This window comes from Sparus aurata, chromosome 7 (genome assembly GCF_900880675.1).
Source record: "Sparus aurata chromosome 7, fSpaAur1.1, whole genome shotgun sequence".
Lineage (NCBI taxonomy): Eukaryota > Metazoa > Chordata > Actinopteri > Spariformes > Sparidae > Sparus > Sparus aurata.
Window position 1 is genome coordinate 26,968,347 of NC_044193.1, and position 16,382 is coordinate 26,984,728.

The 16,382-nt window shown below is 41.0% G+C and overlaps 1 protein-coding gene across 1 annotated transcript in view; it reads right to left on the minus strand.

Annotated features, from left to right (window-relative positions):
* Positions 1-6,703: 6,703 nt before the first annotated feature.
* Positions 6,704-16,382, minus strand: part of LOC115585564 (beta-catenin-like protein 1) — a 40,362-nt gene continuing 30,683 nt past the window's right edge. Inside the window, exons 4-6 of the mRNA XM_030424018.1 lie at positions 15,447-15,584; positions 14,192-14,264; positions 6,704-7,379 (exon numbers count right to left, since the gene is read on the minus strand). Coding sequence (XP_030279878.1) covers positions 7,291-7,379; positions 14,192-14,264; positions 15,447-15,584 — 300 coding nt within the window. The 3' untranslated portion in view covers positions 6,704-7,290. The remainder of the gene's footprint in view (positions 7,380-14,191; positions 14,265-15,446; positions 15,585-16,382) is intronic.

Here is a 16,382-nt window from a genome sequence, read left to right on the forward strand (position 1 = left end):
GGCGCAGGTACATTTGCTATTTATACAACGTGGGCGCTGGCTTTGAAAACGAAAACTGCGTCAGCCTGACTCTAGCAACGGCACTCAGATGGAGCCCAAAGTTTATCAAGAATGGAAAAGGGATCATATCTTTTGTTTCTGTCGTGGACTGTGACGCGTTTATGGTGATCACCAACTCGATGGTCAGTTTACCACTGAGGCATCATTAGGCCACATTTGCTGTGCGCTAATAAAACAATCTCAGGAAATGGATGTGTTTTGGCAGTGTTGAATATCGTGTAAGGAATAAGAGTAGCCAATTTGGTGGGGATAAGTTATACTGCAGCTGAGCTCAGGCCCAGTGCTGACTGCTGCTTCAGCCTGACAGTTGGACTATGGCAGCAATTAACAGCTTTGTTTTCAGCCAGTGGGTTTGTGTGATGACAGCTTTATGTGTGTGAACTCTATTAATGTATGGCTGCAAGGCACGGTGATAATGTTGAGGAATAAAATAAAATGTTTGATCAGTTTCACACTTCTACTTTCTGCATGTACATAACTGACGTTACAATCATTACATTTACACATGATCGCTGAAAAAGATCCTAAACAGCTGCAGCTCCATCTGCCTGTCCCTGTATAATCACCTGAGTATTAGAATACATTTTTTTTGTTTTTGTTAAATCACATCAATTGCATCAAATCTCTTCCATACTTCAAGCAGCCATTAATATGGCAAAAGGCTGCTGGAAGCCATACTTACCCTGAGAGCATCATTACACTGTGTGCTGTCCGTGTGAGCGTGTTCCTGGTCGAGTATGTCTGCTCCAAGTATGATGGTCAGGTTGAGCACAGACACCTGTCACAATGATCTTACTTGGCAGTGGACACAGGTGGGCGATCATGCTGCTTTTTGCTTTCCTGACAGGGGGTGCCCACAATTTTTAGTTTTTGCTACAAGGTTTTCTTGCTTGATTTGCCTGACTTTCACAGAGAGTAAGGGCCTTGTCATACCAGCTTCTAGGAACAGCAGAATTTCAGTCCCAATTGCAATGGAATAGTTTGACAAATTATGGACTCTGACTTCACTGCACTGACCAGCACATAGAAAGTGGAGGAAACTACCATATTAGCTGTGTGATACCATGTAATTTTATATACCTCCGCATGTTGAAGAACTCAGCAGCTCCATAAAAGAGATATGGCATGGTTTGCAATTAGTGAGAGAGCTGTCGATTGTAAAAGTGACTAAAATGTGTTAAATTATTAGCTGGCTAGTTTGAAGTAAGCAAGCCGGCTAGCTAATGTTTAAAAGGCTTGGCTTGCTTATGAGATGTGTCTCTGCCACCACCATGATGCACATTTTTATTTAACTTCCCTTCACCAATAAGTCAGCTTCATTGATGCATCACTCCAATGAACAACAGTTGCCATTGCAGCATCCACACATACCTATGGCACTGCCTGTTTTGTGAGGATGTGCAAATACATTTTGCTGTTCCACTAGCTCGTTTGGACAAGTCAAGCTATGGTGCAATCCATCCAAGTAGATCATTCTGAGTCGGTTTTTGTGAATAATGACTTCCAATCTGAATTTGTCCCAATAGATCTGCTTAGGAAAACATATATGTCCACAGCAGACTCATACTTGTGTGGCATGTCTCTTGGCAACTTCACAAGCATTTGCACTGTAAAAAGAGACGGCAGCAGGCACCGCATCCTCGCAACGATTTCTGTCAAGCACAGATCAGCTGAATGGAAATGGCAACTACAAAGTTGTTGCAGCAGATTTCACATCAAAAACACTACATGAAGTAAAAATTAATGAAATTATAATTCTGCTTAATATACACTTTGTGCGCCACCATGTTGCTGTAACGCGCAGGTGCTTCTATCTCGGCGAAATTTGAGTAGATGGATCTTGATGGAGATTCAAACTTAAATGACTGTTCGATCGCACATTAGTTGTTGGAAGTTGTTTTTTTAAAAATACAATTAATTGCAGCAGAAGCTAAGAGGACTTTTAATGCTTTCTTTACTGTATGTTTGCTTTTTGTTGGCGTTGGACAGTCAAGGGTTGGTTTGCCTTCTAAGATATTCAGATACATGTTAGAGTTGGGCGATGTCTACAAGGGAAAAGAAACACTGCTGCCACAAATCTAACTGAGTGTCTTGGGGTCTCTAAATGAGCTGGTTTAATAACAACACAATAAATGGGACATGGAGAAATAATGCTACTCACTTCTTTTTATTTCCTCTCCCCACATATCACAAACAACAACAGCTCTTGCCCTACAGCACCTCTGAGGGGACACGCCACTTCATTGTGCTTTCTGGTGGGGAGCCTGTTAAATAACAATGTTACAATGGTCAGGGGTTAGTAGTCAATGGCTGTCAGCCATCAGCGATGGGCGATGGCATAGTTCATCGGCCCAACCCTTATACATGTTCCTTGAAGCCATGGTCAACGCCATGGTCAACCAACAAAGCACAAAGGGTTATCGTCCGTTGTTCCTGTATGTTTGTGTTGTATTGAAGCTGATGAAGGCAATTTTACCTAGCATCACAATAAACAGTGAAATAATCCTACCTACACTGAAGAAATACCAGCTGCAGTGGTAAACAAAATCGAACAAGTTTACTTGTGCCGAAAGCATATCAAGTCAGTACAATACAGTGGAAACGTGGCAAAAGACAATGCTCGTATGCTGACAGCAGCATCAGATATAATGCTTTCCATATTCCCCATCTTAGTTGAGCATATTTGCATGCCAACACTTGCTAAGGTTGATCAGCCAAAACACAAAGTACAGCTTCACAGCTCTACAGAGGCAGATGGGAATGTCAATGGTGTTTCTGATATTAGGTCATAAAAGAAATGATTGGATAAATTGTCATTTTGACGGGAGGGAGAAGGGAGTATCAAAGTTATCACCGAACCATCCTCACAGTGACATGAAAGTCTGCACCACATTTCAGGGCAGTCCATACCCCGTTTGACAATTTGGACCAAATTAGATGACAGACTGACAGAATGAAGTTGCCGTTCATAGAGCTAGGCCGCTAGTGTTGAAAGTAAGAAATGTATAATGTACGTCTTAGCTCCAGTTACTGACCAGATAAAGATGTTCCTGTTGAGCTCGATCTTCAGGTCAAGAGGCCTGTTTATACCAAAGCTTTAAGATGCAGTTGCCGTTTTTTCCACATTTTAACAGTCCCTGTGCTTATTCTCAATAACAGAACACCTTCTCCCCTCTGTCCCTACGAAAAAGAGAGGAGCCCAAAAGCACAGCGGTGCACAGTGTTTGCACTCAGTCATTCGGAAAATACAATTATTCTCCTTCCCCTCGGCTGTGAAATTGCTGTACAACCGCTGTTAAACACGCCGCAGTCATAATCACTGATAAGAGATGCATGGGGCCGGGCTGCCTCTGCCAATACAATATGCAAACGACGCCCTGCCGTTCTACCCATCTTGTTACTGAGCGACATTAGAGTTTGTAAAAATACTTAGGAAAGGCAGCAGATGTGACAGCTGTCACTGAGCTGCCCCTTGTTCCCTCCCTGCTGCTTCCTGCCAGGATTATGGTCAAGGAACCACAGAGGGCATGGTACATTATAAGAGTGATTAATACAACAAAAATACACTTTGGACAAGACACTTAGAAACAGATGCTTGTCTGGTTCATGTGGGAGATGGTTCACATTGGCTTATAAGTACTAGATTCATTCACTGTAGCAAGACACACGAATAAGCTAAATTACAATGTGTGGTTAGTCGTAATACATCAACTAAAATGCTTCATCAACATGATAAAGTATCAGACACACAAAAAATCCAGTTAAACCAAAGACCTCTGAAAACCGCAGTGATCGCCTTGAAATACACATGCTTATGAGTAGATCCTTTAAAGGTCAGCAGGTAATATATTATCACTTACTGAGAGTTTCATAGAAGATTTATATCCAGTTTGTTTTAGCTGTCAGACTTCTCCCTGACAGGGAGTAACATGCAGGACTGTGACAATAAAAGGCTGACAAATATCTAGCTCAGTAACAAATGTGGGCAAACATATGTACATATGTAACAATAACTGAGATAAACCTAATTGAATGAATTATAGCCTGTGAATCTCTTCCGCACACAATGTTCACAGCTTGACAGTTTGTTCTTGACCTTTAAAAAAAGCAAACAAGACAGTCTCCATTCATGCCATCTTACTTGCTTGCTCTGGAGATTTCCACCTCATCAGTGTTCATCAGCTGCTGAAGTTTACTCAGTTGTGATTAAACTATAGAATCTTTAACTGGTTACACTGAAAACAAAAACCAAAAAAAGGAAATGTCATGGTCTTGGAATGCATTACAATAACGATCAGCTTTATTAGGCCAAATGGCACAATTTACTATAATATAAATAATTGATACTTTTGTCCAGTATCGATGGTGTAAATTGTAGGAAGATGCCAGAATTTGAGAGTAGCTCCAAAATGATAGATTTAAATGACCAAAAACATTTTCACAAACACGTACATACATTAAACAAGTAGTTTGTAATACTAAAAAAAGAATTAGATAATAAAAAGAAAGATACAATATAGAAAGGACTATGCTATGTGCATTATATACAGGAGGCAATGTGCATTATATACATTTAAATAAGTGTAAAAGTATTGCCTTGTTGAAGGCTGGATGCATAAATAAATACAGTGTTTGAAATAAATGCACTCAGTGTAAGAATATAAATATATAAAAAAATAAAAATAGTATTATTGCACAGGATGGCGGAGGTAGAAGTGGTAAGTAGTGCAAGATAAGTAGGTGCTTATGGTGCTACATTAAGGGTTATCGGTGTTGAACAGTCAGACAGCAGTTGGAATGAATGACCTGCGGTAGCGTTTCTTTTTACACCGTGGGTGAAGCAGTCTGTTGCTGAAAGAGCTGCTTAAGGCCAGCACAGTCTCATGTAGGGGGTGAGAGGGGTTGTCCATAATTGATGTCAGCTTTGCTAACATCCTCCTCTCACCCATCTCCTTAATGGAGTCCAGAGGACGGTCCAAGACTGAGCCAGCCCTTTTGACCAGCTTATTGAGTCTCTTCCTGTCCCTCTCTGAGCTTCCACAGCCCCAGCAGACCACAGCGTATTAGATAGCCGATGCAACCAGAGTCATAAAAAGTTTTTAACAGTGTCCTGCACGCACCAAAGGACGTCAGTGTCCTCAGGAGATGGAGATGACTTTGGCCCTTCTTGTACAGGACATCTGTGTTGTGTGTCCAGTCCAGTTTGTTGTTTATGTGAACACCCAGGTATTTGTACTCCTCCACAATCTCTATGTCCAAACCCTGGATGTTCACCGGTGCAGTTTGAGGAGCCTTCCTCCTGAAATCGATCACCACCTTCTTTGTCTTGCTGGCGTTGATGCGCAGGTGGTTCAGTTCACACCAGGCGACAAAGTGGGTGATGACCTACCTGTACTCTAGATCGTTCCTCTCTGCCACACGTGCAACGATGGCTGGGTCGTTGGAGAACTTCTGGAGGTGGCAGCTGTCCATGTTATAACTAAAGTCTGATGTGTAGAGTATGAAGTGGAAAGGAGAGAGCACTGTACCCTGTGGAGCTCTCTTGCTGCAGACTAACACATCAGACACACAGTCGCAGAGCCTCACATACTGCGGTCTGTTTGTGAGGTAAACGGTGGTCCATGCAGCCAAGTGGCAGTCGACTTCAGCTCCTTCCAGCTTCCCTCTGAGCAGTGATGGTTAGATTGTATTAAAAGCACTGGAGAAGTCAAAAACATGACTCTCACAGTGCTTCCTTGAATATAGGGGAAACAGTATGGAGGTGATTTACAGCCACTCTGACCCAGACAATACATGTTTGCATGCTAATTTCAGTGGACATCTCTGAAACACAGGAGACATTTTGGGTATAACTGTAACTAAACGTGTGGCCCTATCCTACAAACTGCCCCTCTAACGAACAGCCCTTTCCCTTCCCTTCCCTTCCGGGTCAGACAGTCAAGCATCAGTGGTATCTTGCTGATAACAGCAGGGATCCAGCCTTGATGTTGAAGCCTGCTGTTCCGATAAAAAAAAAAAAAAACGAATCGAATATATGTTTAAAAAAAATATTCTTCCCAATGTACAATTTAATATGAATCTAAAGTTATTTATAAAGCGTACAGTAGCATCAAACTAAAAAATAATGATTAAGCTTTTCACTACAAGTTTCTGCCAAACACCCTCTTTCATTTCCTCTGATCCGTCCACTCACTCACACACTCAAAAATGTACTAGTAATTGGGATTTATTTTGTTGTTGTTGTTGCTGCTAAACATAAAGATAGCACAGATAAAGTGAAGTGTGGTGCACAGGACAGGGAGAATAAAAGAGAGGGTTTGTGTATACAGCCTCTACCATAATACACCTCCACACTGGTGTGTGTGTGTGAACAGCGTCACAGAGAAAAACAGCAGTGGGCTGAGAGCTCCGGGAGGCTGTTGAGATCCAGCAGTGGGTGGGTTCAGACAAGTAGAGAAGAAGCAGGTCTGCCTTTCTGGGAGGACTCTCTCTCACTCTCTGAGAAAAGGAAGCTGCAGATATAGGTGTATTGTCTCCATCTGTGCCTGTGTGCAACAGTAACCAAGCGTAGACAGAGGCGGTTATCAACAAGCTGTGCCAATCTCTCTCAATAAACCGTGACATGAATCAAACAGACCAAACATGCAATTATTACCAAATGTTTTATTAGAAAATATTTTACACTCAAATCCAAAACAAACAAACCAGGTGGAAGTGGGAGAGCCGAGGGAGAGGTATTAAATTCACGGATCTGTGCTAAGTCTGTCCATAATTATCCCGAGGTGCTCAACACCACAGTACGGAAAATAAACAGTAGCTCCAAGTTCATCTCATATACGCTGTGTTTCAGTCGAGCTACAATGCTTCTGCTTTTTAAACTGAACTACCATTTTTGCATTGAGCAGGTTTACATGCACAGTATTTCTGTCAATTTAAGGTTATTTTTTCCACCATTGGATGTCAAAGGTCAAATTGGCAAGATAAACCAGAGTTTTTGGGAAAATCGAGAAATTATTTAGTGAGAAGAACGATTGCTTTTAGCAGACTGGTAATAATGGTATTATTGTGCATGTAAACACACCCAGTGACTTTAGATACAGAAAAATAGGGGTTATGGTCACAGTAACCATCAGTCCCAAATCACAGTGGGGTTTCAATATTCTGATGTTTAAGAACATTTTGTTTGTGTATGACTGTGTGTGAGAAAGAGAGAGCAAGAGAAAAGTGAGATTAAAAGTTGTCTACAAGGTCCATGATCCTCTTGCGCTCAGCCTCTTTGAACTCGTCACTCTTCCCATCTCCGATGCTCTCGGCGTACTCTGAAAAAGACAGTGAAAAGTCAGAGGATTAGTTGACTTGATTGCACAGCCTGTTTGACCTCAGAGGTTACAGAGAACATCCCATTGAGCCAGAAATTCACAGATCAACCCAAAGCACCAAAAGGATACATTTGAATAGGAAAATAATACACGGTTTAGCTGAGAGTTCAACAGCAGAATGAGCGTTTATTTATTTGATCACCAAAATGAGGAATGAAAGGTGTGTGGCCTTTGTGTTCTTGAACCACTCCTGAGAGAAAGATTATGTAGAAAATAGAGAGGACTTTGAACAGCAGCTGGACAAAATACAAATGCATTCAGTTTATAATGCAAATACCTGCAAATATTTGACATTTATGCTAGAAAATGGACTTAAGCAATTGATTTAAAATCAAATGGTTGTCGTTTAATTTTGAGATAAATCAGATTTGTCTCAAAGAATTTTGTACATAGCCCTAGAAACCAAACTGCTACCCTTTTAAAACACAGCTACTACCTGTATCTGTTGTCACAAAAAATAAATCCAAATTGTGTCAATTGGGAGGTTGGTATCTGTTCAGAGCACACTATTATGTCCCAATAACGTAAATAACGTATTTGCAGTTGGTTTCACCCCAAACATTAACAATAAATTGACTTTACCACAAACTAACTGCAGCACAGTAAACCTTAATGCTTCCCTTTTTATTCTGTTCATAATCCTCAGTGAGAAATGGAAACAATGACCTCTCCTTCTCCCTTATACAATAGTGAATAATTAGAAAACAGTCAAGAGATGTCGTAACTTCAGGAAAGAGACCACCTTTTCAGCATTTCTCATCGCATTTACTTATGAATAACAGCAAAATTAAGTGTTTTTCCTTTCTAAGGACAAAGTTGCGACACAGTACAGCCTTTCACTCTATGCTGGACACTCTTTAGTCTGTCCATCACTTTGTAACAGAAAGTCAAATTACAAGATCTTTCTTTGAAAACATGCTTATATATCTTGAAAGGTCCCCTGACACAGCTGTACTAAAATACACCCCGTGTCCTCAGGCGCTGAACAATAACCAATCCAGGTGTACGGCGCAGAGCTCGTACTTCACTGTGTGCTCCTGAGCGTTTGACTGTTTTCTTCATTTCTCGCGTTTGCCTCCCACACAAGGCCTTCGAGACCGTCAGACGGTCGATTTGTGAGTCTAATGTGCAGAAAGAAAGTTGCAGCTGCCGCAGCCCCGGTGGACTCCAGGCATTCGCTTTGTCTCTCAGCCAGCCTCTGAGGCAGGGATTACACATTAAACCCAGGGATGTTGAGACAGAAAGATGAAAAAGACTACTTTTCTCTGCAGAGAGAAGAGAATGAAGGGGGCTTTCCTGACAAGAGCCCACAGGGTTTAGTAGGACGAAACATGGCTGTCAAAGACACCACGGAGATTTGTGTTTTTTGAGGAGGATAATGATGTTTTGTGCTATTAGATAGTACATAAAGGATAGTGACAGACATAATGGGATAGAGGAGGGGCCTCAGAGATATTGTTAGGGAACGCACAAACATATTATACCTTAGATAATTCTAGTTTATTAAAAATAGGGACCTTTATAGTTTTGGCAATCATTTGTATAATTTGAAACCACTGTACACACCAATGTCATTGCTGAGATCTGGGTACATGGTGCAATCACTGACATAAACTATGACTAAGCTAGAAAACCTATAACAACCATCATGTACTGCACCACACTGGACCAATAGACGCTCCCACTGATGGGTAACGTACTGGGAGTTAGACAGTGCCTGGGCTCGCATGTCGTCTGTTTTGAGATAGGAAACAGCAAGGCGGCTGGCTGGTAACAAACAATATCATATCACAGCTAGACAGTACACTAAAATATATTCCAGAAGACATTTTAGGAGAGAAACAGACAATGAACAGGATCGTGATTCATATCTGACCACTGCTGACACCAATCACCACTGCATGACAGAGGAGTAAAAGAAAAAAAAATCGGGCAGGTATGCATTTAAGTCAAGAGCAACATGAGATATCAGCAGTCAGAGAGGAGGCAGACCAGAACAGTACGTGAGCAGTTTGTTGAGTTATAAGTTTCACTTCATAAGACAGTGTGACAGTCGTCCAACGCTGGAGTACAGAGGTCACTCCATCATTGGGTATTCTGAGGACAGTTGGGCGAACAAAGTTGGAGCAAAGTTATAAGAGTGTGAGGCTGGACCACTGTCTGGAGCTATGGGGGAGGAGGTTTGCAGATATGCTGCTTCCCCAGAAGCTTTGAATGGCAGCACCCGAGATCTGAATTCATACACAGAGGAGCGGGATGTTACTAAACAAAAAAAATGGCAGAATTTTAAGGTTGACTGATAAAAGCAGGTAAGGGAACATGGAGAGCGTGACTCAACAAAAAACATGAAAACCTTTCATTGCCAGCCTGTCATTGTGCCTGTGTGTGTGTGTGTCTCCGTGTCTATAAATGGTGGTGCAGTCAGCCACACAGACAGAAAGGTCAGAGATTCGGTGACTCTTCAACTCTCTGCAGAACCTTTTCTTTGGCATGCTGGTACTCTCTCCTTCTGTCACCACGGCAACGCGGCAGAGGACAATACAGTACTGAGCATTGCCATTACTCAGGTCAGTGACTGGGACTGATCTGCCACGAGTACAAGGAGAATCATTTCCAGGAGCAGTCTCTGCAGCAGCAGCCAAGGATAGGGACACACTGTAGGACTTAAAGTGTGATTACAGCCGCAGCTGGGACACAACCACTCATTCAAAACACTCTTATACCAGTTTGAAAGTGGTCTGATCGTAAGGACAGCTGGCACAGTGAGTTTTTCTAACCACCAGAATGTTTCCAAATGCAGCAAGGGTTTTTTTCCTTCATATTTTGTTACACTGTATAATCCATCGCAAGCATGCAGCTACAGTGGTGCAAGGTCTGAAATAAAGCATACTGGGAAGACATCTCTAATATATGACCGTGAAAAGATCAAAAAGACACCTTGAGACACATCACCAGCCAATTTGGATGGCTACATCCAGTCAGCCATCTGCAGCTGTTTTGTGAAAATAACCGCTTCCAAGGCAATTCAAGGACATGAGCATTAATAAGTACGGCCCGTGCAGCAAACAACTCTGTCATACTATAACTGCATTTAACCAACAATTTCTGTAACTTTCCGAAATCGATAATCCAACATTCACACCCACTTCACATGTGAGGGTGAGCCAGTATTTGAACTCTCTCCGGCTTTTTCATGTGAGCAACACTATGAATGTCTTCCACAATGGTCCGTCTGAAAATATGCACCATTATCCCTGTTTTTAAATCCCTTCTCTCTACGACGGCTGGCTTTTTTACTCCTTTCAGTGTAGCCATGTTAAGCATCTATAAACTCTTTTGTCTTCTGTCGAGGTCAGCAAAATAGCAGTATAAACTAATTCTGTTGAGCTTAACATGACTCTAAAGCAAAAGAAAGAACTAGCCAGTCCCTCCAGGATTTTGAATTCACACAAATTCAACCAATCACTGTACATTCTTAAAGACCTTGCAATTTTGTCCAATCACCACAACTCTCACTGTAGTCCTGCAGTTTTCACCAATCATAGCAGTTCTCTTGTTTCCAGATATGTGGTTGGCAAATGCCTCCGATTTACCTAAAACAATTCCCTGATGTTCTGCACGAAAGAGATGGTAAACTGTTGTGCATGGTGTGCAACATTGCGATGGAACACAAAAGAAAGTTGTTGTTTTCCAGTTTCACTGAAAATCACAGCCGTGACAGTGGCCATTAGAATAAAAAAACAAAAACACAAACAACTCATTAACACCAGACAGGCGCTGAACATACAGTCAGGAAATAGTGCACTACCTAGCTAATTCTTTTCTCACCTTTTTATGTTGAGAACCTGATGGGTGTAAATAATTACTATTGTTGCTATTGAAGCTTTCGGCATAAATAAACAAGCCAATCAGTGGCTGAGAAAGCAGGTCTTTCAAGAAAACCAGTGGGATTCATAACAATATGTGTTGCCCAGAGCTATGGACTGCAACTATCTACAGCACATTTCATGTAGCACTGAATGCCCTCTATTCATATTCCTATCATACATGGTAGTTTCTCAGAGCTCCATTGCCATCATCTAAAGGCTAGATACAGTGTTTTCATGTACAGTCAGTCTGAGTCTGATTATGCTAAGTCTAACTGCCTGTGACATAACCTACCTAAAGTTTCTGAAGTGGAAAACCTCACAGCAGGTTTTCACATTAGTGAAGTCAATGTTCTTCCTTCCAGCATGCTAAGCCTTCCTGCCTGCAGAGCTGCTTCTCATTCAGCCAGCTAAACCCATTAAGGTCAAGATGGCAGAGCCGGGGACATACTCTGCATGTGCTTAACCTTTTTCGGCAGTTTCACGTTGGGCAGGTGGGGCACTTGAAACAGGAAGGGGCTCCAGAGTGTGGCCTAATGGGTGAGGGCAGGCAGTACGAGCCGCACAGGCCGACATAGAGCAGCAGAGTAATGGAGATCAGCAGTGCATATGGACATGGACACACACACAGACACAGCCTGTACAAACCACACATACATAAACACATCAATATCATACAAGGACAAGTACACACGACACACATATTAATATGTATAAAGTGCTGCATTTAAATATACACATGCAAGGACACACAATCTGCACACTGAACATGTTAACATCTGCATAGACTGTCTCTCAGATATCTTAAAATGTCAAACATATGCACATGAAACATATGCACATGATTTGCACACATACATACGTTAACAGGCCAAAGGCAAACAGTATATGCACACAAACAAAAAAAAGCATGTTAGTAAGCAAAAACACCCTGAAAAAACTACCTGAACAAGCAAGGGGGACGTGTATGCAAATATACAAATGAGGGGAAGACATTCCCAAACACACACACACACACACACAGATGTGAACACAGACACACACACACACACACACACAGAGGGCTGGAGAATTGCCACGCTTGCTGGCACTGCCATGCGTGACGGATGGCTCTATCTACAGTGCTACATGCCACTGAGAGCCAGAGGGTGTGTGAACGCAGGCTCGTCTTCAGGCTTTACCCGACAATGATACAGGAAGGATGGATGTCACACCGGGAAGAAAATAACACACCTGCCAGGTCGTTGAAAACCAAACAGAAAACAAATACAACAGGACAGGAAATCTTTGGGATGTGGGAAAAAAAAATAACGATGAATGACAAGACAGATGGTCTCTGCTCTTCTCACAATGATAATATGATTAAAGAAATCACAATGCATACTTGCATGCCAGGATTCATTTCTGCATATTGTTTTACCATCTGTATAAAGATAATGTGAATTGAAAAAACAATAAAAACTTGTACCAGGATGTTTCAGATGTCGGATTTTACTCGGTTTATTTACTACTGCCATAACTTTAAATTAAATTAGTGCTCCACCTGCATTGTTATAACTACTGACCTTCAAGACTGTCATATTATTACCCTCTCCTCCTCTGTTCCTCTGCTCCAGTAGGGCTCCTAATAGCCACAGGCAGAAGACTGTGTGACCAGTAATGGCCAATTAAAGCTGAGTCAATGCACAAGTATACAAAGTGATGTACTGGACAGAAACATGGACAAGAAACTGTCTCAAAGCAAAAAAAAATTATATTCTGACACCTAAATTTCAAAAACACTTTTCCTTTGTCCACAAGAATAAGGAAGAATAGCATTTTATTTTACACAAACACAAGCACTTTGGCAGGCAAATAGTAAGGGCTTGCTATCAAACAACAACCACAGCCAAAGAAAGAGCAGTGATTATACCAACATTTCTGAAATGTTGCTTGCTTGCCAGGGCCGGAAACACAAACGGAAACAGGATTTCGAAAATGTGCCAATAAAATGCTTCCCTGAAAGAAATTTGAATTGTTTTGCATGAAGGAGCAGCCTCTGTAGGTATTATGTGTATTTATTGCCCTGCCAAAATATGCAACATTTTTCTTATTTTATCATATGTCACAGGGATGAGATGAGATTATTTTAAGGCCTGGGTGAGGTCAACCTGTAGATCTGATAGGGATTCATATTTTTACTCAAACACTACTACCTGCTGTCAAACTTACCTGGTGGACAAAGTCAATTCATTCATGTATTCAGTGTATACATAAATAATAATAATTAACAAATATTAATAAAACATATTTAATGTGTTTTTATATCAACTTCTTATGAGGTAATTTCTAAAAAATATGTAACGTGTCTTCAATGAAGAAAGCCTTCATTTGAGACAAGCTAGTTTATTTGTTGACAATTCCTCCATATGTTTCACATAAAAAGTTTCCAGCAGTATGTGTGGGGAGGCATAATCCCTTGCTGTGAACCATCTGCAATGAGTGCTGCAACAGTTTGCAACAACAAATTACTGCAGAGAAAGAACAGCAAAATATAAACAGATTGGAAATAGTTTATCACTTAGTGGAAAGAGTGTCTTGTGAAAAAGAAACATTCAGGGTTTGAGATATGCAAAGATATGCAAAGGTGAACCCATCTTTGTCGTTGTTGATGGCTTCCTCAATAGTTAGCTGGTTAACTTTGTTTTAAGCTTCAGAGGCTTAACTCAACTAAGTTGCAGACACTTTTAAAGCCAGCATGGGAATATAGGTTGGATGTTTGTCCAGCAGGGATGTGAGAGTTGATCTGCCAGCTTCGGCTTGTGATGTTTCACTGTGAATGTCGTCATTGGTGTGTACACATCGCACCAACCTCGAATGATATTAAAAGTAAATGAAGTTACTTACCTCTCATGATGTGGCGCACTACTTTAACAGATCCTCCTCTGAGGTTGAGAATTTGATGGACCCTCTGCTGCAGCTATAAGTGGAGAAAAAAATAATCAGTAACATACTATAGTTGTACTCAATGTGAAATTCTTTTTAGCTTGGAAACCAGTATACATCCCAATTTGGCCAAAATTGTATTCATCAAACAGACTAAATGTACTTTGTGTTCACCTTTCTGCAGCAATAACTTCACCTTCATCAGTATTCTCCAGGGGGAATCTTTGGTCCTGACTGTAGTGTTATTTGATTTAATCAATGGTGCAATAGCTCTTTGGGCAGAAGCAAAATATATAAAACCATATAGACAGTTAACCAGCAGAGGGTTGTTAACCATTGCTTAGTCCAATCTGTCATTTGTGACTGTTCGTCGTGATTTGAATCCCTGGGTAACGTACAGTGTGTTGTGTTTAAAGGACTGCTTATGGTTGTGACTTAAGATAGTCATTTCCCATCACTACAATGAAATGATCCATGGAAAAGACACAGCTAACGCTAAAGCTAGCATCCCTTCTTCCTATCATGTGGAAGCACAATATTGGGCATGTAAGACCTGCTGATAACTCTGTAGGTGTTCAATTAAAAGGACCAGAAGGTAACGCCGAGTTGAAATCAGATTTAATGTAAGCAAGGGTAATCAATTACTTTTTAACTATTACAATGATGGCCAAGAATTGTGATAATTGATCAATTGGTTTGAGCCTTTTTTTCAAAGAAAAAGTAAAGTCAAAATTCTGATTCCAGCTTCTTGAATGTGACTATATTTTGGAGTGTTTACTCCTCTGTGACAGTAAATTGAATATCTTTGGGTTTTGGACAAAACAAGACATTGGGGGACATCATATTGGACTTAGGAAAACAATGACTTCCACATTTTTAAAAATAGTTTTGACATTTTATAGACCAAACAACCAATACATTGATCTAGGAAATAATTGACAATGAAACCAATAGTTAATCGCAATGCTAATGAAGTTCTTTACAGTATAAATAATATACTTCAGCTTTTTATACAGCAGGTACAAAGTGTTGTGGTGCCTGAAACACCAGAATTTGAGTAGCAAGAGTCAAAGTAAATGAGCCACTGCAGTGCTCACAAAAAAACATCTGATTCCTGTTTGCTTTTAAAGTTTGTCTAATCAGATGTCTCGACAATAATTAATCAGAGAGAAAACTAATTTGGCAGGCCTGAGTGAGTGTGTGCATGTTTGTGTACCTGTGATATCCCTGAGTTGCTGATCTCCACCATAATGTAGCAGATCAACTGAAGGACGAATAGTCCGGCGTCCAGGCGGCGAAGGTAGAACTCATCCTCCATGCTGTCGTCTAGGATTTCACCCCGACGAACCATCTCCTGCACACACAAACACGCACAAAAGTTAAACACACTCAAAAAAGAAAACACGCTTTTAAGCATAATGAGGTGAATAAATCACAATTTACTGTTCGTTAGAGGGTTTCTAGTGTTCTCTGCCCACTTAAGACAGATTCAACAAACAAAGAAAACCAGAGACTACGTTTAATTTAGGTGTTGTTTAAGATTTCTCCACAAATCCATTTTCTTCATTGACCAGAGACACAAATCAATTGATTTCACGGCTAGGTTGCAAAAGGAAGGGTTGGGGGGAGCTCCGCTGCCGGTGCTCGCACACTCACACATACATACCCACTCCTTGCATAGTTATCCATCTTAACAATCCTGTCAGTATGCCAATAACACGGTGCTGCCAATACGAACACAGCCCACATTAATCATCATTAGAGATTAAGAAACAGACCTGAGGGGGACAGGGGAGTCTGGAGTGTAAGCCACTGGAGTGGTACACAAGTACAGACAGTGTGTTAAGTGTTCTGCTGTCACTCTATGCATGGACGGTAGGAGGAAAGTTACAGCCATACATCATGTTAAATCACTGCAGTGAGGAATACAAAGCATATAAACATAGTCCTTTATGATCCTTACAGTTCTCACACTCCAACCAAAGTCCTGTAGCCATCAGCCTTACAGTAAGACATTTTGATCAGTAACGTTCCATCATAAATTATTTGATGTCTAAAAAGCGGGTTGGAAAATGTAGGTAATATGGATAAGCCACTAAGGCTTATGTGGCGATCCATCTCGCCCCTCCATTACATTCACGTCAAAACACTG